The sequence below is a fragment of the Lethenteron reissneri genome, chromosome 19 (assembly GCF_015708825.2).
Source record: "Lethenteron reissneri isolate LAM-NWPU_2019-01 chromosome 19, ASM1570882v1, whole genome shotgun sequence".
Lineage (NCBI taxonomy): Eukaryota > Metazoa > Chordata > Hyperoartia > Petromyzontiformes > Petromyzontidae > Lethenteron > Lethenteron reissneri.
In genome coordinates, this window is record NC_083797.1 from 7169539 (window position 1) to 7194015 (window position 24477).

The window sequence follows — 24477 nt, forward strand, 5'->3', positions numbered from 1 at the left end:
TTTACAAGAAGCAGGGGAAGCATCCTAAACCATCTGGGAGGTTTCCCTTGTTTTCGTGTTTTCCTATTTTGGCAGAATTCATCCTGAATTTTGTGTGGCATGAAAATTAGGAGGAGGGCTACATTTATAATGTGTGAAAATGTGAGGAAAGGCGAATGACAGCCATGTTAACCCACCCATTTACCCTCTGCTCATATCTGCCTTATGTGTACAACGTGACTCATTTTCCTGCCTTGCAAGCTGTTAATACTTTATTTCCCCACTAGTTTTACATGCTGAGCAAAAAAACCGTTCCATTTTGTCGCAGAAAATAATCACCCACCAAAGCTTTTAAATCTTCCAGTGGAAATTGCTGCACGTTTCATTCCATGAATTACGTATCTTAAAAGCCGGTGTAAATTTTCCCTCGAAAATGTGGTTATTATACGACATCGTTGCCGCATCCTACCACTATTAGGATTTCTGATGTTCACACGCATACAGTGTGTTGTTTTGTGTGCAACACTTTCAGCATTGAGAATTCACATGACCCACAGAATCCCAATGTGTGTACAAGCGGATCACATTGTTATCTTCCTAAATGCCCCAAAAAACATTCATAATAAATACACACGACTCCTGTTTATTACCAAAAATAATAGCTCTCCCAACGTTCTTTCAGGTTGTATCACGTGTTGCCCAGCATCGTGGCCGACGTTTTGCTCCACGTGCAGGGAGCCTCTAGAGGAACCAAATTCAGCGCGACTCTGAGCTTGGCTCCTCGCCTCTGAGTTGCGGCCACTACGTCTGCAAATTTGCGCGCGTTACAAATTTAACTATTATTATTATTATGTCAGTTCCTGAAGAAGCTCTCAGTACATTGGGCAAAACGCGAGACATCGTACCGAACGACACTCCCGCGGCACAACTCATCGGACACAGATATATACAGCACAATCTTGGAAACGTTATGCAATACGATTAAATGTAGATAATTCAAAATCCTCCCTTTGTCTGTCATCTGTCCTAGATGAGAACCATGGCAGTGCGAACTGCTCAGCGGAGCAGCCTGGCCCCGCTTGCGGTCCCAGTGTGGTCGGTGTCATCGGCTGCAGTGGTGGCGGTGGTGGCAGTGGTGGTGGTGGCGGTGGTGGCAGTGGCGGTGGAGGAGGAGGCAGCATGGCTAAGGCGGTGCGGTCATTCCACACGCACCACGGCCCGCCGAGCCAGCCGCACCACCTGCCTCCCCACGCACCGCCCCCTCAGCCTCCAATGCCACCGCAGCAACAACTGCAGCAACAGCCGCAACAACAACCGCAACAACCGCAACAACAACCACAGCAACCACAGAGGCACCGGCGCCCAAGGGATGGGCCCGACTCACCTGCCTACCACACAGGGCGGCTGCACCCTGCAGTGCGCGTGGCTGATCTACTGCAGCACATTGGACAGATGAAGACCGGGGAGGGCTATGGCTTCAAAGAGGAGTATGAGGTGACAGAGCAAACTGGATGAATGAGTGGGTGGGATATGGACAAGTTCGGCACAGCGCATGGGAAGCCACAAACGTCCTGTTGGAAATGTGTTTTTTTTTTCTGGAGCTTTTTTTTGTCACTCGTGAATTTGCATTGGACTGCAATCCCACATACTTTCCGAGGCAATAGTCAGCGAGAGTACTTTTCAGTCTACCTGATAATAGCACTATCACTATTTCAGTCCATTATTGTTTTTAAACCCACATTTTAATCCATCAATGGCAACTATACTTCATCCCTTCGGATATAATGTGTCTTCCACAGTTTCCCCCATTTGTTGCAACCTTCCCCAGGCTCTCAGCTCCGCTGAAAGCTCCTCTCAAAGTGCACGCTTTTCACATTCAAGATAGCACACCCAGCTCACCCAGGCCCTTCCCTTCCCCACAAGAGCACTTAGCCAGTGGTTGGCCAATTCTTATCCTAACCTCCTCGTTTCAGGTGACATCCTGCCACCTTACTCTGAAGAGCTCCCCTTAAGCATCCTTCATTGGACCCATTCAATCTGGCTGCTAACTCCCCTGTGAGCTTACTTCTTTTTTTCAAACAAGCCACTAAGATCCCCAGCTGAAATGTAAACTTTTGTTTGGTCTGTTATTCGACCACTCCCTATACAAAACATGTATCCCTGAGAAGGTAACATTTCAATGGGTGGCTTGTTTTAGGGGCAGGTACTTAAGATCAAATATTAGGTCTGAAACTATGATGGCTAAATAGAGATCCAGATAGAGCATTTGATATATCCCATATTGGCTGTGAAAATATGTTCATGGCCTATATATTGGCGAGGCTCATGAGTTATAATTAGTATTTTGTGTTTCTTTTTACAGCAGTTATTGGTTTATGTTGGTAACTGAAACATGTCCATAGTCTGATAGTGGAAAGCTACGTTGAAAGCCAACAGAATACACAATCAGAGCAGCGTTAAAATTATTTTAACTCAATTATTGTATGGCTTTACAATATTATAAAAACAACATTATTTACACTGCCTTTATACTCTGTGCCACTGGCCTTCCCAGCTGCTACATTAATATGATTTTAAAACATTGGTTCGTTTATAAAAAAAAAAGTCAGTTGTAGTTGAGCTAAAAAAAACATTGAATGTTACTCTATTTTGTATGTTCAAATAGCCACGTTTATAAGTGTGTGTGTCAGTCCAGTGGGAAGATTGTGTGCTGCCTAAAAAAAACAATGCTAATCCCCGCGTCAGCACAGCGATGGGCCTGTCAAGCTGCCAAGGAGATAGACAGAGAGCTGAGGATTTTCCAACACTGACAGCAAATATCTTCAGCATCACCAGTGTGTCAGGATTAAGATTCATAGCTTTGAAAATATGTTAAGGTTAAGAGTTATATTGTAATACATGTGTATGAAACACAAACATAACACCGATCGGTAACATACCACTTAATGGATGCAGCTTAGGTGTTAGATAATTGTACTTCGTGTTTAGCTCGTTTACGAATACTCAGCAAACCCAAATGACCCTTTGCTTATTAACTCTGATTCAGAAGTCTAGTTTAATATGTCAGTAATTTTTTTCCCCCAAAGTAAACATTGACAGTTCAACTTGTAATTGTCATTCATCATGCGTGCACGTTATTAAATGCACACAGCCTCTTAAAGGGCCTTGCACACTTTCTCACCTCAGTACCTGGGTCTTGAAGTGACTCGCACATCAGTATGCTCACATCAAGAGCAACCCACAGTGCATTGACTGTGAACTCTTGCCACCGGTATCTTGAAGCAAAGTCCATGTTGTGCATAGCAAAAGGGAACACCTGCCAAATGAAAAATCCATGGGAATACGGTACAACCTTTTCTTTCCGACCAACATATTCCAGCGGCACCATCAAATCTAAATTGAACTTTAGGCCTAGGTAGAAACGAGCCCTGGTAGTGTGTATAATGTAACCACCTCCCAAATACGACCATTCTTTCTGCACACATGTTTTTTTATGTTTTGTAGAGTGGCATTCTATTCGTTCAAATAACAGTTACCGCACATAGGGCATCTGGGCGTGTGAGTGCATAGGTATAATGTGACCTTTAATTCCTCGTATAAAAATCTTAGCAACTTGATTTGAACCTCAATGTAATCAACTTAAAAATATATGTAGAATGTCTGGTCTAATCCATCGCCGTTTTGAACGTTGACGTTCATGAAACATTAATAACGTGTTATATTTGTTTCTGTTAGTGAAAATTTGATACCATACTAGCAACTAGCTCTGTGATAGATTTACGATGTTCTCACACAGTCATGCAATTACCCACAGGTCAACTGACCCTGTTTTTAATGCGCATTTTTTTAAATACATCAAAATAACTTCTGCAACTTTCATTACAGGGTCACAGGGTCACAAGCGGTGCAATTTGGATCTTTCGTCCATGACGTTGTCAAACATCAATTAGCGTTTCCAAGATAATCGAGGACCTCTGATAGTTACACGCTTGATATTAGTTGCAGATACTTTTATAAAGTGATAGTGTCCTTGATCAGTGGCTATTGGCACCATTATTTGTTTTTAATTTTGTGCAGAACCTCACCGTTGAATAAAATAATAGTAAGATAAATACTTCTTGGTTCTTTCAGTAAAGTCACGTAGAAGGGAAATAATAAAATAATAAAAATAAAACATAATAAAATAATTCTCACGACGTTTCGGCCACAATGCAAGCATTGTCCTGAGGACGGCTGCTTGCATTGTGGCCGAAACGTCGTGAGAATTGTATTTTATTATGTTTTATTTTTATTACTTTATTATTTCCCTTCTACGTGACTTTACCGAAAGAACCAAGAAGATGAATCCCTGCAGTCACGAAAGCTTTAAATCGAAAAAAAGATAAATACTATTTGTAGTTGAGACTTACATCAAAATTATCATTAGCATTCCTACAGCCAGTCAGGCTTTATTTAAATATACCCCCCCATCTCTATGCATTAATAAGGCATACACGGTAAGAGGAGGGTGATAATGATCATATGCGTAATGAGGCAGAATCCAATTATCAAGATAAACCTATTCTTTTGGCTGGCGCTTGCTATAAGTGGGACTTGGTGCTTACAGATGAAAAGGCGTTGCCACTGCCACATTGATAGGCACCTGTGTTAGCTCCTGCACTTCCCCATTAATTGCTTTGAAAATGCCACCGTTGTGTTTATTTGCCTCGAAGCAGCTCCGAGCCTTTTGGCACGCGAGCAACGTGCCCGTCGGCAGTGACCCCACCCCCCCCCCCCAAACGAGAATATCCTTGCAAGCGCACGGCCTGCGTACATGGCACGGAATTGTCAAGCGGCATTTTCCAGCTCAGAAATTAAAGGAATTCAGTCGGTGAGTGGGGGGATAAGCAGGTCGGTGAAGTTACGTGATCCACTCAGGCTCACGACGCATTCATCTTCCCTGCAAGTTTGAATATGGCGCAGGGGGGCACTGCAACTTTACAGAGCGGTTGTTTTACTTACAAATGTTAAACACGGATTTATCCATGCAACCTCAATTTGTGGTGTTTAACTAGAGTTGATGGACTATCATATATAATATCAGTATATATTAACATTAATTATCATTTATCAGCCAATATCAATACAGATTTCTTATGTATTCACCCGATTACCCTCAACTCATCCACTGGAGCTTTGGGTCCATGAAAACTCCTTATTACCCGTGGTCCTATTCGAATTATCCACCGTTATCTGTGACTCTTCCTATGCGTCGTTTAACGAACAGTGTCCAAATTTACCACAATTCATAGTACGGTTAAGAGGAGTCGTGTGACAAATTCCTCAAAGAGTGGTTATTTTCACACCGAGGTAATGTAGAACGGAGAAGTTAATTCACGGTAAATGTGTTAAGCTAATAACAGTTTATACATCTGCCATGAAACAAAAATATTGTGCATTAATTACTGGGTGAATATATTCTACAAAGAACAATTTTTCAGGTGAGTCACAGCAATAAGCCAGATGATACCGAAGTACGTGTTAGTCATTCTTAGACATTATATATCGTACCGTTTAAATTGTTCCACAAATAACAAGTAGAACGCATGTTTTGATTGTTTGATATTGCAAAATCGGTAATTTATCCCAACATTTCTTTCTGTAATTTTCGAGCATTGATATGTATTATCACTGATAATAACATAATTATTTTAATTGATCATTTACTGCCATTAAACATGTATTCTATCTTAACAAGAATGTAATGTTTAAAACAAATGACAAATAAATTCTCACTGACAAATTCCTGGTTAAGATGGTTGCCAATGCCCAGACAAAATCATAGTTTCTTGTGTTCTGGCTCTGATAGGAACCCTTGTGATTTGTTTAATCAATAACAGAATGAGTCTGATGGTGGCTGGCCTTTTCTCTTCTCGCATTATTCGACAGTATTTATCAGTCTATCTATAAAAAAAAACAGCGTGTGCCTCATTAAAGAAGAGGGCAATCAACCCATGTTTAGACTAAATGACATATATGCATATATAAAATGTAATCTTAGCAAAAATTCTGCTATTATAAAAGGAACTCAGAAAAAATACATTTTGGCTTGCAGACTAATAGACATCTGGAGTTGTTATTTTCAGCTTTGGCCAAATGCATTTAAAAGAGGGAAGCTTGGCTGTTGTCCATACATCGCATCAGTACATGGAGTGACTGTATTTCAAATAATCTTTCATCCAAAGTCGTGTGCATTCTGTACCCAGAGGACCGCCTTGAATTAACACAGCTTAAATATAGTGTCGAGAATTTTTAAGCAACATTGCGGGCAACGCAGTGAACACTTTAACCAACCGATATAACCATCGAGAGAAGTAGCAAAATGATCCCGACAAAAAGGTTTCATTACAATATAGTATAGCACTCGGAATAGATAATTTGTGAAGCGTGTCTTCGACTTAAAGGATTTTATTTATTTTTACGCACGTATGTGAACATTTCATTTTGCATATCTCTTCTCTTCTTGTTTTCAGAGTTTTTTTGAGGGACAGTCGGCTCCGTGGGATGTGGCTAAGCGAGATGAAAATCGGGCCAAGAACAGATACGGCAACATCATCGCTTGTGAGTCGATGCATTTCGTTTTGGCTCAGTGGTGTCGGCGGCACAGCCGAGTCAACACTTTCCTGTCTACAAAGGAATGGAGAAAATTAAAAATACACACGCACTTCAAAATATAAATGTGGGTTCATCTTCTTGGTTCTTTCGGTAAAGTCACGTAGAAGGGAAATAATACAATAATAAAAATAAAACATAATAAAATAATTCTCACGACGTTTCGGCCACAACGCAAGCAGCCGTCCTCAGGTGTTGTAGCCGAAACGTCGTGAGAATTATTTTATTATGTTTTATTTTTATTATTTTATTATTTCCCTTCTACGTGACTTTACCGAAAGAACCAAGAAGATGAATCCCTGCAGTCACGAAAGCTTTAAATCGAAATGTGGGGTTGTTGGTCGTCGCCCCTTTTGTCTTTAAAAATATACATGAATAATGTGAATTTATTTGTTTACCTACGTGGCTTTACCGAAAAAAACAGAGTGAATCCTTGCAGTCACGAAAGCTTCAAATCTAGAATGAATAATGTAAGCCGACATGTTGATTTCAAATTGCCATAAGCACGTTCAAAGTCTTTTTTGAATGCCGTATTTCGAATTTTATATATACTTACTTGTTTTTTTTGCTCACTTACCCACTCTTGACAGATGACCATTCCAGGGTGATGTTGAATGTATTGGACGAGGAACAAAACAGTGATTACATCAATGCCAACTACGTTGACGTAAGTGGATTTTCAATGTCATGCATCGGAATTGTCCATATTGACTTCCACAGCTCAAATTTGGAAAGATGATATTTCTGGTTATTAAAATCTATCCTGGAACGACAAGAGATGTGGTCCCTCTAATCTCGCTGTGTTACGTTTCACCGGGTGTTGACATTGCCCGTGCAGACTTTACAAAAATATAATAAATAAATAAATGAATGGCCCGTTATGCCTCTGTATTTGGTTAATAGAAATAGTTTGCTACGTGCTGGCTTTGTGCATGCAGTGATTAAATATTAATGATGCTCCAGTCCACTAGCCACATGTTTATTGGGCGTTTATGTTTCTTTGAAAGCAACCACTCAAAGTGTTTCAAGCAGTCATCTATTGCACTAATCTATCGCGGAGGCTGCTGTAAGCCCTCCTCGAGGGCTGGTTACACGCCGCCAATATATTGGATTTAATTGCGAGGTGGTTATATTAATCAGACGTGGAGTTTATGCAACTAGAATTAAGCACAGCATCAACTGTAAAAGCTCGACGATGGCAATTTACAGCAATAGCTCTGCGGGTTAACGTAGGATTGATCTATATCGATAATAATGCATTGACTTTGCGTTATATGATGGAAAAAAATGTGTTACTTTGAATTCCACGTCTGCCCTAGTAGAGTCTACCATGATTGGCAAGCGCCATTTGTTGCGATGCTCTGCTTGTCCACCGCAGCGAAAAATCTACTCTCCCTCCCTCTTTTGAAGTCGGTCTGAGCACATATTTACATTGTGTAATGTTCAAAGTAGCTCACTCACTCTCTCTCTCTCCTGTGACACGCACGCGCGCGCTTCTCCCATGCTTTGCATTGGGACATCAGCTGCGTTGCTGCCGAGAGCTGAGCATGGTAAGATCGGCCGGGGCCCGTGCGCGCACGTTTGTCGCGCTGTTCTAACATGATAGCCACAGCCGTGTTTGCCCAATGAACATATCTCTGTTTAATATGGGCCGAGTCAATATGGACCACGCTCAAAACACACTCCGGTGTTAATAGGGCCATGGAAACAGAGAGATGAGTTTTTAAGGTGGCTCTTCATATAAACGTAGAAATTGATGAGGTTTTTTTTGTTGTTGTTGTGGTTCTGCTATCGTTATTAACACCCGCATTTTTCATCTTAATTCATGTTTGCTCATTTGTCGGGGCATGGCTTGGCATCCTTTTTAATGAAGCATTTTAATCAGGCAGAGAGGGCATCCTCACTCGAGCAATATCATTCCTCCCCCCTTTTTTTTCACTCATCATTGAATATTGTTTAGTAATGCGCATGCTGCATGTAATTAATAATATTAGAATGTTTCTGAACTGGTAGTAACAATAAGCCATTGCAACTCGATTAAATATACAGTATTCAGTAAAGTGCCATCTATATCAGGCAGTCATGTCAAGCACTTGGTAAATACACCTATGCTACTGGGTGACTATGGTGCCTCTTATTCTTGGTTCTTTCGGTAAAGTCACGTAGAAGGGACATTTTATTGTTTTATATTTATATTATTTTATTATTTCCTTTCTACGTGACTTTACCGAAAGAACCAAGAATATGAATCCCTGCAGTCACGAACGCTTTAAATCAAAATTTATGGTGCCTCTGTTACATGCAATGACATTAAATAAAATCAAAGTACAATATTTCCGTGTAAGGACCAACATTAGTTTTAACTCGCATAACATATCAAGATTTTAAAATCTTGTATAATTATTATAATTTGTAGTCCTTTTAAATCTATTTCTGTAAAAAGGCCTTGCCACATGGTCCCAGACGTCAGTGTAATTTTACCATACTTGAGCGCTGGTCAGAGCAGGTTGTATAAGGGTGATATCTGAACCAGGACCGGTTGATATCATCACTTTCCGCTGATAATGTCTGCTGGCCAGGAAAGCAAATTTCGATGCCAGGTTCATAGTAGAGTTTGCTAACCACTGTGCCAGCACTACTCCTCCCATATATCATCATGGCATATATTCAGCAATAGAAATGATTAATTTGAGGTCAGTGTCTTACCATTCTGTATATATACTTTGTAGCTTTTGAAACACTTTCCTACTTAGGCAAAGTTTGATTTGATGTATTTAATCATTTATTTTCAACACGGTGTAATAGGTGGCATACCAGAGGTCACCGGAGGTCACACCAAGTTCGCTCTCTTGGCTGGGTGTTTGAAACAATGGGGCTAAGTTTCTTACATCTCCCTGCTTCTGCCCATCCAGAAGCATACATGGGTTAAACCACATTTAGTCCATTGGTCGGTTATGCGTGGTGGGGCAAAGCGTGAGTACACCCACCTCTTTTCAAGATGTCTGGCCAATGTGGGAAGCTCTCAAGAGCTTGCTCAAGTAGAGGCCCTTTCCACCAGCAATGGCAAGAGCAAGCAGTTGCAGGGCTGCACCTTTATCCCTTTACCTGTTGAAATGATTGAATTGTGCCGGTGCACACTTATTTTCTAAATTGTTTCTAAAGCTTACGATGATACAAGGAGAGATTTTATTCGTCCTGGGATAACTGGTAATAAACATATACTCTCTACACAGTAAGTTTATTTGAATTCAACTGGAAGGAAATGGAATGTGAATGAGCATTATATGGACGTAATATATAATTATATGCAGCATATTCAAGAACTGTGTACTAATTCATTGTCAACGAGTTGATAATGGTACTGCAATTACAGTAATTACGTTCTATGCTTTCTGATGTTTGTGGACATCAAGAAATCTTATTTCTGACCAACATTACCCACCCATTGTCGCATTGAAAAGCTATAATACCACAACAATATCCAGACATGTAGCACAGGGAGGAGATGAATGTGTTTCTGCTTAAGTTATGCCGCGTTAAGGCCCTTTTTCCCTGAATGAAGTGAAAAATAAAAGATAGGGCTGTTTGTGGCATTTATACGGGCCTTTATAACACTTCCACAGAGCCCTAACTCTTTGTAATAGGCGGCACAGTTGCCTGAACGATAGTTCTCACGGGATGTTGTTAAAGGGGTTCCAGGAATTTCCGGAAAAGGTTAATGACTCTCCTTTTGAGTTGGCTCTTTGGAGGCATGGGAGCTCCCAACTGTGGCGCTCTATTTTATCGCAGCAGGGCAGGCAAGCGATTTTTGTTTTATTCTCCATTATCAGCGATTTGTCCTTTTCCTGCAGTAACATTTCATGAACGGTATATTCAGCTTAAACCAGTTCAACTGAAAGGTTAATGTATGCTCGTGTGTTTTTTTTTCTCCTCTCTCAAAAAATGTCTTTTGCAGAGCTCATCAAACCTAACTTTTGCACAATTAATCCGGTGCACGCTTCGTTGTGTGATCTCGCTCGACAATGCGTGCATAGTGGAGCAGCGATTCTGATGCGTTTCATTTGAATGTTATGTGACAGCTCAAAGGACCTGAAATTCAAACAGTATTCTTTTGTCTCTCTTTCTGCAGGGATACTACCGAACGCACCATTATATCGCCACACAAGGCAAGTCAGAATAATTGAGTTATCTCACAAAACAGATGTATATTGTCAATACAGCATGCTGTATTTCCTCACGAAAGCATCATTTTACAGTGGCCGCCGCGTAGCTTATAAACACAGCCTGCTAATTAAAGCGTCCCCAATAACGTCGTGAATTACAACGCATCAGTTTATCCTGTTGAAACAAGGCCGGCGGTAAATTTGGAATTGTGCGGTTTATTTAAAATGAGCTCTTGTGTTTTTTTTTCCCGAAGCGTCCGTACTGTACTCGTGCAATGGATGTACCTTGTAATGGAAAGTAAGAATAAACAAAACCCCAAAAAAATAATAAAACAACACAGTTTGATTTATATTGGCCGAAAGGCATTGGACCATCGAGCATTGATTTTATTTCCATTGTGCACCCGCGTTCAGGTCCGCTTCCCGACACAGTTGGCGGCTTCTGGAGGATGATCTGGCAGGAACGCAGTGCCAGCATCATAATGGTCACCAATCTGGTGGAAGTGGGCAGGGTAAGCGCATGCATCTCTTTAAAAGGGTATGTAGGCAAACATCTTTGGTCGTCCTAATAGGTCTAATGCTCTGGGGAATAACCTTTCGGTGATGTCCTCTGAGATAGTGTGAGCTGCTGTTTGTTGCACCGAGCAGGGCTACGAGCAGCAATGCATCGACGTCCACGTTTACAAATATTGGCGACGGCCCACTGGAGTTCTCAGCCAGCAGAGACAGAAAAAATATATTTAATCCTTTTTTTTTTTAACAAGGAATCCTGTTGGAAATGAAGTGAGCAGTATAAATCCATATACAATGTGTACATATTTGAGGGAAATCTTACTGTTATTCACAGGATATCCTTTCGTGCCATGAGCTCAAACATATAAATCCCTATGCAATTGATTCTTAAATAAAATTTCTAACACAAGCCTCGGTTCTCGTCAAACCTGTTCGTATCGAGGATCAAACCCAATGTCAGTGCACATCACAAGCCAGGGACACATTCAGCAATCCCTGATACGTCTCATCAGCGAAGCAAACAAACGCACATTGGATAAGGCTTACACGTCTCGAGCTTGCACAGGTCTATTGCACATGCATAGCAAGCAGATTGGTGTAAATCAGTCTGGTGACAGATCCCAGGAAACACATTCTGCATGCTACAGCCTTGTAGCCTTCCATTATAACTCAGTACAAAGATACATATCCCTGTATTGCCTTTATAGACTGTTGGGGCAAGCGCTGTTAGCGAGCACCTATGAAGGCCGGCACGGCACACGAGGGGATTGGGTTGGCCAGGACCATGCCCGGCTACCTTCTCCTCCCCAGTGCTGATGTTTACACACTGCGCCGGGTACTCATTTAAGGCTGAGTCGACCTAGTGGAGGCCCATCAGGACCAGTTCAAATATACCCCGCTGCAATTGATCTTGAGTGGGAATCGAGCTGTGGTTCTTGGGTTTGTAGCACAGCACCCTAACAACTGCATCACATACATAGCGATATGAGCGTAAAAAAGCAGAAATCAAATTTTGCCATGAAGGCTACTGGGACAAGTGCGTTTGGCAAGTATCCATTCATGCCAGCATAGCGCACAAGAGAATATAATAGGACCAGCACCAAACACTGCCACCTTAATCTCACCATTGCCGATGTTCACAAACTACGCCAGGTTTTGGACCAAGATGATTTTGGATAGGTTCAAAAGATAATTGTCACTTGTTTTGTTCGAGGCCAGGCATTAAATTAGAGTCCTTGGGATAGGATGCAGTCTCTCCCTTCTTGAACTGCTGAGTGCTCAACCTGGATGTGTCTCTACTGACCCAAGGTTGTCCAAACCACCTTCAGGTGGCATCTTTGATACGGGCATACAAATTAGACGCGTTAGTGGAGCTAATGTTACTATTTGCATTTCAAGATCTGCTGACATGTTTGAAATGTCGGTGCATTGGAGCCCCAAGGGTTACGGCGGGGGCAATTGTGCGCACGACCGCAGTAATTTTCACAATAGAGCAAAATAAAACTTGAAAACGTTTTTTGCTCTGTCAGGGCCCTGTGATCGTGACACATTGAATGCAAATGACAATTTGCAGCTTCGGATAACGCGAGAGCTACCGAACAGTATTGTCTGGGAAAAAAAAAAATTGCTGCTCCACTTAAAAATTCCTATTGCCGTGCATACCAAAAAAATCATTGCGACTTTTTTCCATTTTATATTTCTATTGAGCATCATATGCACTGCAGAGTTACTCTTGTTGTTTTGGCGCTGAACGGCTCCATGAAAAATTATTGCACAGTCAGACGCATTATGATATATAAAATTTTTCTGGCGGGGGGAGTAAAACAAATGTCTCCAGAACACGTGCTTTAATTTGCAGGCAGCGTGTGACTTTTGCAAGGCACTCAGAAGGACATTGAAGTGGGGCGCTGGGTATATTTAGTAGGAGGTGAATACGTCTGTCGTTTACACGAGCCCAAGCGTGACGTTCGTTGCCTCTGGCTGGGAACATCTGTGGCTTGAGCCACTCCCTACGTTGGTGGGGGCATTGCAACCGCCTCTCCAAGTGACTTGGTCTGCTGGCAATGTGGCTTTAACTATTTGGGGGTGTCTCAAGGGCATGATATCAAATTACGAAATTCTGATGTATCGTACGCTGCTGCACCTAGCGTCGATGACCACAGGCAAGTGGCATGCGAGGTTTTGATCTGAATTGATTCTCTTTCGTTTGAGCTAATATATCAGACTCACTGAAGCAATGCTGAAGATGCCTTTTTGAATTACATTTTGTACCTTGCAGCTATTCTTTAAGTTATTCTGAGCATGGTGCATAAATGGACCATTAATTTCCCGAACACTCACTTTTTACTATTATATATACACAACATTTTTAATTATAGCGATTAGTGCTTTGCACCGTCAACTCTGGCGACGTGAGTTTGCCATGTGGACAATTCGAACCTAAACTATAAACTAAAATTTTGTATTTTACCAGGTAAGGCCACCGACCTATATGGGTCATATTCAGAAGCGACCTGGCAACATAAGGTTGGCTCAACGAAGTGGCTTATCACGTGCAAATTTATAGCAGAAAAATACTCTAAAACGCAACTATTATAAAAGGCCGGCGTTCTGTTCGTCCGTCAACTCATTTATAAGAGAGCATTTCAGAAGGCCTGAATCAAAAAGCTATGGAAAGTGGACCCCCCCCACCACACCCCCAGATATGGGGGTAAAAAGTTGATCCAAAAGGTTTACAAATATTGTGAAATATAGAGTCAGAGTCAGTAGTATCTACATGCCTACACACCCTACACACAATAGAGTCAATAGCATCTACACGCCTACACACCCTACACACCCGCACACAATAGAGTCAGTAGTGTCTACATGCCTACACACCCTACACACAATAGAGCCAGTAGTATCTACATGCCTACACACAATAGAGTCAGTAGTATCTACATGCCTGCACACCCTGCACACAATAGAGTCAGTAGTGTCTACATGCCTACACACCCTACACACAATAGAGTCAGTAGTGTCTACATGCCTACACACCCTACACACAATAGAGTCAGTAGTGTCTGCATGCCTACACACCCTACACACAATAGAGTCAGTAGTGTCTGCATGCCTACACACCCTACACACAATAGTCAGTAGTATCTACATGCCTACACACCCTACACACAATAGTCAGTAGTATCTATATGCCTACACACCCTACACACAATAGAGTCAGTAGTATGTACATGCCTACACACCCTACACACAATAGAGTCAGTAGTGTCTGCATGCCTACACACCCTACACACAACAGAGTCAGTAGTGTCTACACACCCTACACACCCTGCACACAATAGAGTCAGTAGTATCTACACACCCTACACACCCTACACACAATAGCATCAGTAGTATCTACACACCCTACACACAATAGAGTCAGTAGTATCTACACACCCTACACACCCTACACACAATAGAGTCAGTAGTATCTACACACCCTACACACCCTACACACAATAGAGTCAGTAGTATCAACACACCCTACACACCCTACACACAATAGAGTCAGTAGTATCAACACACCCTACACACCCTACACACAATATAGTCAGTAGTATCTACACACCCTACACACCCTACACACAATAGAGTCAGTAGTATCTACACACCCTACACACCCTGCACACAATAGAGTCAGTAGTATCTACACACCCTACACACAATAGAGTCAGTAGTATCAACACACCCTACACACCCTACACACAATATAGTCAGTAGTATCTACACACCCTACACACCCTACACACAATAGAGTCAGTAGTATCTACACACCCTACACACCCTACACACAATAGAGTCAGTAGTATCTACACACCCTACACACCCTGCACACAATAGAGTCAGTAGTATCTACACACCCTACACACCCTACACACAATAGCATCAGTAGTATCTACACACCCTACACACAATAGAGTCAGTAGTATCTACACACCCTACACACCCTACACACAATAGAGTCAGTAGTGTCTACACACCCTACACACCCTGCACACAATATAGTCAGTAGTATCTACACACCCTACACACCCTACACACAATAGCATCAGTAGTATCTACACACCCTACACACAATAGAGTCAGTAGTATCTACACACCCTACACACCCTACACACAATATAGTCAGTAGTATCTACACACCCTACACACAATAGAGTCAGTAGTATCTACACACCCTACACACCCTACACACAATAGCATCAGTAGTATCTACACACCCTACACACAATAGAGTCAGTAGTATCTACACACCCTACACACTCTACACACAATAGAGTCAGTAGTGTCTACACACCCTACACACCCTGCACACAATAAAGTCAGTAGTATCTACACACCCTACACACCCTACACACAATAGCATCAGTAGTATCTACACACCCTACACACAATAGTCAGTAGTATCTACACACCCTACACACAATAGAGTCAGTAGTATCTACACACCCTACACACAATAGAGTCAGTAGTATCTACACACCCTACACACCCTACACACAATAGAGTCAGTAGTATCAACACACCCTACACACCCTACACACAATATAGTCAGTAGTATCTACACACCCTACACACAATAGAGCCAGTAGTATCTACATGCCTACACACCCTACACACAATAGAATCAGTAGTATCTACATGCCTACACACAATAGAGTCAGTAGTATCTACATGCCTACACACCCTGCACACAATAGAGTCAGTAGTGTCTACATGCCTACACACCCTACACACAATAGAGTCAGTAGTGTCTACATGCCTACACACCCTACACACAATAGAGTCAGTAGTGTCTGCATGCCTACACACCCTACACACAATAGTCAGTAGTATCTACATGCCTACACACCCTACACACCCTACACACAATAGCATCAGTAGTATCTACACACCCTACACACAATAGAGTCAGTAGTATCTACACACCCTACACACCCTACACACAATAGAGTCAGTAGTGTCTACACACCCTACACACCCTGCACACAATAGAGTCAGTAGTATCTACACACCCTACACACCCTACACACAATAGCATCAGTAGTATCTACACACCCTACACACAATAGAGTCAGTAGTATCTACACACCCTACACACCCTACACACAATATAGTCAGTAGTATCTACACACCCTACACACAATAGAGTCAGTAGTATCTACACACCCTACACACCCTACACACAATAGCATCAGTAGTATCTACACACCCTACACACAATAGAGTCAGTAGTATCTACACACCCTACACACTCTACACACAATAGAGTCAGTAGTGTCTACACACCCTACACACCCTGCACACAATAAAGTCAGTAGTATCTACACACCCTACACACCCTACACACAATAGCATCAGTAGTATCTACACACCCTACACACAATAGTCAGTAGTATCTACACACCCTACACACAATAGAGTCAGTAGTATCTACACACCCTACACACAATAGAGTCAGTAGTATCTACACACCCTACACACAATAGAGTCAGTAGTATCTACACACCCTACACACAATAGAGTCAGTAGTATCAACACACCCTACACACAATATAGTCAGTAGTATCTACACACCCTACACACAATAGAGCCAGTAGTATCTACATGCCTACACACCCTACACACAATAGAATCAGTAGTATCTACATGCCTACACACAATAGAGTCAGTAGTATCTACATGCCTACACACCCTGCACACAATAGAGTCAGTAGTGTCTACATGCCTACACACCCTACACACAATAGAGTCAGTAGTGTCTACATGCCTACACACCCTACACACAATAGAGTCAGTAGTGTCTGCATGCCTACACACCCTACACACAATAGTCAGTAGTATCTACATGCCTACACACCCTACACACAATAGTCAGTAGTATCTATATGCCTACACACCCTACACACAATAGAGTCAGTAGTATGTACATGCCTACACACCCTACACACAATAGAGTCAGTAGTGTCTGCATGCCTACACACCCTACACACAACAGAGTCAGTAGTGTCTACACACCCTACACACCCTGCACACAATAGAGTCAGTAGTATCTACACACCCTACACACAATAGCATCAGTAGTATCTACACACCCTACACACAATAGAGTCAGTAGTATCTACACACCCTACACACAATAGAGTCAGTAGTATCTACACACCCTACACACCCTACACACAATAGAGTCAGTAGTATCAACACACCCTACACACCCTACACACAATAGAGTCAGTAGTATCAACACACCCTACACACCCTACACACAATATAGTCAGTAGTATCTACACACCCTACACACCCTACACACAATAGAGTCAGTAGTATCTACACACCCTACACACCCTGCACACAATAGAGTCAGTAGTATCTACACACCCTACACACAATAGAGTCAGTAGTATCAACACACCCTACACACAATATAGTCAGTAGTATCTACACACCCTACACACCCTACACACAATAGAGTCAGTAGTATCTACACACCCTACACACCCTACACACAATAGAGTCAGTAGTATCTACACACCCTACACACCCTGCACACAATAGAGTCAGTAGTATCTACACACCCTACACACCCTACACACAATAGCATCAGTAGTATCTACACACCCTACACACAATAGAGTCAGTAGTATCTACACACCCTACACACCCTACACACAATAGAGTCAGTAGTGTCTACACACCCTACACACCCTGCACACAATAGAGTCAGTAGTATCTACACACCCTACACACCCTACACACAATAGCATCAGTAGTATCTACACACCCTACACACAATAGAGTCAGTAGTATCTACACACCCTACACACCCTACACACAATAGAGTCAGTAGTATCTACACACCCTACACACAATAGAGTCAGTAGTATCTACACACCCTACACACCCTACACACAATAGCATCAGTAGTATCTACACACCCTACACACAATAGAGTCAGTAGTATCTACACACCCTACACACTCTACACACAATAGAGTCAGTAGTGTCTACACACCCTACACACCCTGCACACAATAAAGTCAGTAGTATCTACACACCCTACACACCCTACACACAATAGCATCAGTAGTATCTACACACCCTACACACAATAGAGTCAGTAGTATCTACACACCCTACACACAATAGAGTCAGTAGTATCTACACACCCTACACACAATAGAGTCAGTAGTATCTACACACCCTACACACAATAGAGTCAGTAGTATCAACACACCCTACACACAATATAGTCAGTAGTATCTACACACCCTACACACAATAGTCAGTAGTATCAACACACCCTACACACCCTACACACAATAGAGTCAGTAGTGTCTACACACCCTACACACAATAGAGTCAGTAGTATCTACACACCCTACACACCCTACACACAATAGAGTCAGTAGTATCTACACACCCTACACACAATAGAGTCAGTAGTATCTACACACCCTACACACAATAGAGTCAGTAGTATCTGCACGCATTGCGTGTGAGTGGGGGCGAGGCGCTGAGAAGTCCTCCGCGGGAGCTGGAAGAAGAAGAAGAAAGTGGTCAGAGGCCGGAACAAATTCTAGCGTCGATACATTTGGAGGGGAAATTGGATAACAATCGATGCGACCACGGGGAATTGACAACATGCAAACTCCAAATATACAGGTGGCAGCAGTCGGGATTTGACCCTTGACCTGTATACCAGGCGAGGTAGTTAACACACTCGCCACTAATCCTGCCCCCCTCCCACCCCCTTCTTCACCAACCTGCACTGAAGTTTGGTTAAACAACCCCCATGGCCAACACACCATGGGACGTCTTCATCTTGCAATGGATTGACCAAGGGCTGTATATCTTTCAAAAATATACATTTGTTTTATCATGAAATAATCACAATGCTGCATCAATGCAGAACTAAATTACCCATTGGCTGATTTACTGCAATGGAAATGTTTTTTAAAGATGCACTGTTGTGTTGCTTGAGCATTTAGATAGGCCAATACAACATTTATAAGTTAATTAAATATATTGTTTGCTATAGCCTCGTTTGAAAAAAAAGATTTTAAACAATTACAGAAATAAGAATTTTAAGATTCTACAATTGTACTGCTTATCATGCATTGCATCATGTGGCATGGTTTTTGTTTTATGCGGCGATAATTTTTCGTGGTTCATCAATGTAATTTTCTGGTTTTATCATCCTAATTTTTTTTTATCTTAAATAACGTGGCAATATTTGACAGCCAGGGTAGAGCCACAGGCATAAAATATAAAAGTGCATAGAACTGCAGTTTGTAAACATGAAAGAAAAATGGCATAAAAATTTATAATGCTAAATGTAACACTTCAAACTTAACATCAACCTGCAATAATAACACATGCGCCACCATTACCTCCGTGTTTCACGTTGCTTGTTTACTTTTCGAGACGATAGTAGATGGATCAGTGCTGCCACCTGCTGGTGACGAAGTGATTACGCAGTGAAGAGGACCCCGAGCCTGTAGCTGGCTTTGGCAAGGAGTGGTTAAGGTTGCCACCTGTACTGATTTTCCAGAATAGTTCCATTTTTAGGTAGCTGCCTTGGTAAATCCGAAAAGATCCCCATAACATTACATCTCAAAAAGTTGTGTGTTTTGCCAGTTACATGTTGTTCTTTCCATTCTTCCCATAATGCACCTCAGTGGAAACCAAAATCCTGGAATATAGGTTGTCCTCCATGGATGGGAGTAGGGAGACTGCTTGAGATATCAACTAAGCCAGTGAAACAGGGCTTGCATTGGGGTTGTAGCTGATACTAAGGGAGATTGCTAAAATAGAATAAACCCAGTTCAAAATATTATTTTACTCATTTAGGTATAGGTAGGTATTGTGGTCTATGTAAACATGACTCCTTGTAAAAAAGGTGTCAGTTTTGTTACCAGATAGAAGGGTAAAAAAACAATTATCATATTTTTACTGGCAAATGAGGTTCCAATGGTGTGGTGTACACAATTATACTCCTGGGTGGACAGTGGTGGGGGCATTTAATAAACGTGTCCATTGTTTCAACTGCCCCATCGAGAGATTGAACCGGCGACCTCTGGATTGAAAGTCCAGTGTGCTTGCCATTACATAGCAGCATGCTTGGCATTTATTAGTATTAATTGAATTCTACTGCAGTGCAAAAGTTAACCTTTGAAGTCATTCTCAAATGGGAGTGTGAAATAATTAATCACCGAAAACATTTCATTGCACAATACAGAACAATTGATCTCAATACAATATTTTGCACTGGTGTAGTGTACACATCTACAAGCATTCTTAATTGAAGTAAAATTATAGCGACATGAAAACAGCGTTCTATTTCAATTTGAAAGTGCTCATTGCAATTCTATCCCAGCCTTGAAACTCCAGCAGAGCTCAATGCTCTTACGCTGTAACTATTGCGGTGGCGAATTAAATTGCAGAGTTGATGGTTTTGGTTCGTCGATATTGAATACAGGAGCTACGGTCTGAACGATGCGATATTATTGTATTCTCCAAATGTTTCCATCTCATTTGCACATCCTTTAATGAAACGAACACACGCGCATGGCTGTGGTTGCCGCGATGGAGCGATGCTCCAAGATTTTGTACGATGCAACGTCCACGATAATTGTCAAGGTTCTTTTTTCGGTAGAATATCGTTGTGGCGTAATTCTCGTTAATCATTTACTTTTCATTCAATTACCATTTTCTGACATGAAATAATAATGAAGCTTACAATAATTAAAGTAAAAGCAAGCTCTCACCTATTAAATGAATTCTTCGTAAAGTGTTTTATGGCATAATTGACAGTGTGTCCAATATATGACATCATCACTTCTGGCAGCACGTACATCATAAGCATTATACAATAGCTTGTAAAGTTACAGCGATTAAAAAGGCTCAGGGCAGACATATGTTGAGTGAATTGCAGTCGAATCCACTATTATATAAATCTTTATTCGTACATGAAGTACATCACAGCACCAAAACTAGACGATACACATTTTTTTCTTAAACAATTGCAAAGGTAAGGCAAACTGATGGTGATCATTATCAATAGATCGTGAAATGTACTATCCTATCGTAAAAACAATAGCAACCTGCCAGCCATTGTGACTATTGTTATACCCACAGTTGTACCCAATAGCAATATGTATGTGCTCATTGTATTTATCCGCCAGATCAAGTGTTGCAAGTACTGGCCCGATGGCAGTGACGTGTATGGGGACATCAAGGTGACACTGGCAGACACGGAGATGCTGTCGGAATACATCATCCGAACGTTTCGCGTGGAGCGGGTACGTACGTGTCAAGCCGCTTCACTAAAATCTACCACTGCCACATCTTCACTTTGCCTCGGGGGGGGGGGGAAGGGGGTGGTTATCCTTTTTGTCTGGCGTAAGATTGTGTGTCGACGGGACTACGCTCACATTGCTTCACTTGGTTGTTAGTTTTGATGGGTTTTTGTTTTTAAGTTGTGAGCGCTTCATATTTCGATTTGTTTCCTAGATTAATCTTTTTTTTTCCTAGATTATTTTTTTGATTATTCGTGCATCTACGTTTGGGCTATCTTTAGTCACCTTATATATCCATGTTGTGAAGGTAAACGTATTTTGTTCGTTTAATAAAGGATATTAATATTATATTTGTTGTTCATGCACCCACTGGAATTCTCATCTACCTCAAGTAATGTTCACTTCCTGTTTTAATAAGAATGAATGTCTACAGGAAAGCCACCCACACGGATGCTTATCTAAAACCGGATTCCCACCACCATCCATCTCAGAAGAATTCCCTCATCAAGACTCTATATCATAGAGCCCAATGCATCTCCGACCATGAACACATTTCCAGTGAACTCAAACACGTACGCCAAGCTCTTAAGGCAAATGGTTACTCCGACTATACAATCCGCAAAGCCATCACTCCAACCATCAAGAAGGATCCTGTTGAGGAGCCTTTCAAGACCATCACCTTACCCTACATTGCTGGGGTCACAAAAAAGATCTCCAAAATCCTGATTAAACACAAGATCCAGGTCCGATTCAACACAGTACATAAAATCCGTGATCTGGTACCGTCTGTAAAAGATGTGGTTCCAGACATACAGTACCCTGGCGTCTACAAACTAAGTTGCCTCTGTGGTAGCAGTTACATTGGGGAAACCAAACGACATGTCTCGGACCGCATCCGTGAACATAAAGCTGACCTGAAACACGGTAGGACTAACACCTCAGCCGTGGCAGATCACTGTTACAACTCAGTGGGCTCACATGATATTGACTTCTCCAAGACAGAGGTTCTCTGCAAGCCATCTGGCTATCATGAGAGATTCGTTCATGAGGCGATCCACATATACAAACACAGAGACAACTTTAACCGAGAAGATGGATTCTGGCTCAGCAATCATTGGAAGGACGTAATAAACCATTTCGATACACATTAGGGTGTGTAGAATAATACATAGTGTGATATTAAATGTATAAGATATAGGTTGGTTTACAGCAATACAGTATATAATTTAATGTTGGGTTTATCTATGGCAGTATATAGTACGGTATATGCTCGTGTGATGTAAGAGAATAAGGTTTAGATGGAAGCATATTATAGAATTTTTACGAGGTAAAATTGTAATGTATTACTTGCTGTTAGTAACTCAGCTTATTATAGAGTATAGTAAGTATACTGATGGTGCGATGCAGTTTATACTTTAGTTTTTTATGTAGTTTATACTTTAGTTTTCTACGTGGTTGTTGAGTAACTGCAGCTACATATCATTAACATTCCTTTCCTTTGTTACTGCTAATCCCTGCACCCCCCCTTGGTTGCTGCTGATCCTGCATAATGCATGGGCATAATATGACTTTGACACCCCCCCGCCCAACGCCTACGCATTTTCCATGAATATGCTAAATCCCTCTTCACATGCACATTCTTTTTGTTAAGGCGCTCTTCAACCCCCAATGCAGCTTATATATAAGCTCCTAGTTTGGTAGTGTCTCATTCTTCACCTGAAGACGGCTGCTTGCGTTGTAGCCGAAACGTCGTGAGAATTGTTTTATTATGTTTTATTTTTATTATTTTATTACTTCCCTTCTACGTGACTTTACCGAAAGAAACAAGAAGAAGAATGAAGACTTATGGATAAATACATTCACGTACTAACAGTGGCAGTATTTATTTGCATGCATCTTCCATGTTTGCTAGGAAGTCCCATTTGTTTAGTGAGAAATTATCCAAAGCAGGTGGCTAATTTGGCCATCAAACTGACACACGGTGAACTACTCTTAATTAATGTTTGCAAGCAGATGGTACAATCAAATTAACGTCGCATCCAACGCAAGGTTACATTTGACAAAGTGAAAACATTTCGAAACTCTGGGTCTCCAAAAATAGGAGATTCAAATGCACGATTTCACTGCACGAGTGGACCAGCGGTGCAGTGGAGTCAGCTCATTGTGCTCTGAACCTGGTGAACAGTTTCATTCCTGCCCGTACCTGGCATCTGTGCAAGCGGCACATTTGTGTGCCCTTCTCCGCTTTGCCAACGTACGCTTACCAGCTTGCTGAAGTGTGGATCAAATAACCCCCATAACTGACACTGCGTGGGTAATCCACCCAGAAGTGGCTTGACAACGGGCTGCAAATTATGTTTTTAAGCAAACATATCACGAAGACTGATACACAAGTGTATCGCTATTACTAACGTCACCCTGAATTTGTTGAAAAGACGCATCAAATATAAATGGATGATGTTACGTTTACCTGAAATATTAAAATCCTGCTTACAAATGTACGTTGCAAACCTCACCAGCTTCGTTATAAAGGGATTTCATGGTTTCTTTGTACTTATGGAATTTTGATGAGAGAAAATGGTTGTGAAGCTAATGTAGTTTTGGCCTGCTCTTTGAATGTTGTTCTCAATCCTTGACCACAAAAAGTGTTCACTTTTGGATGCAAGACAACCCTAGGCAGGGTTGTGCAGAGTGGGGTGTAGCAAAAGGGCTCATTTGCTCCAGGTTTCACAAAAAGGAGGGACCCCACAACGTGTCTTTGTGTTTTTGTTGCGAATAAATAAGGGGGCCCCATATTGCATCCAGCCTCAGTCCTCCAGGGACCCTCT

The 24477-nt window shown here is 41.6% G+C and overlaps 1 protein-coding gene across 3 annotated transcripts in view; it reads left to right on the forward strand.

The window, feature by feature from the left end:
* LOC133344217 (receptor-type tyrosine-protein phosphatase kappa-like) overlaps nucleotides 1-24477 on the forward strand; it is a 138984-nt gene that overhangs the window by 93245 nt on the left and 21262 nt on the right. For 2 of the 3 annotated variants that reach the window (XM_061554266.1, XM_061554268.1), the window contains exons 17-23: nucleotides 1010-1473; nucleotides 6492-6579; nucleotides 7221-7297; nucleotides 8154-8180; nucleotides 10760-10796; nucleotides 11208-11305; nucleotides 21536-21652. In XM_061554266.1, the coding sequence (XP_061410250.1) occupies nucleotides 1010-1473; nucleotides 6492-6579; nucleotides 7221-7297; nucleotides 8154-8180; nucleotides 10760-10796; nucleotides 11208-11305; nucleotides 21536-21652 (908 nt within the window). The remainder of the gene's footprint in view (nucleotides 1-1009; nucleotides 1474-6491; nucleotides 6580-7220; nucleotides 7298-8153; nucleotides 8181-10759; nucleotides 10797-11207; nucleotides 11306-21535; nucleotides 21653-24477) is intronic. The other variant, XM_061554267.1, reaches the window with a different exon arrangement.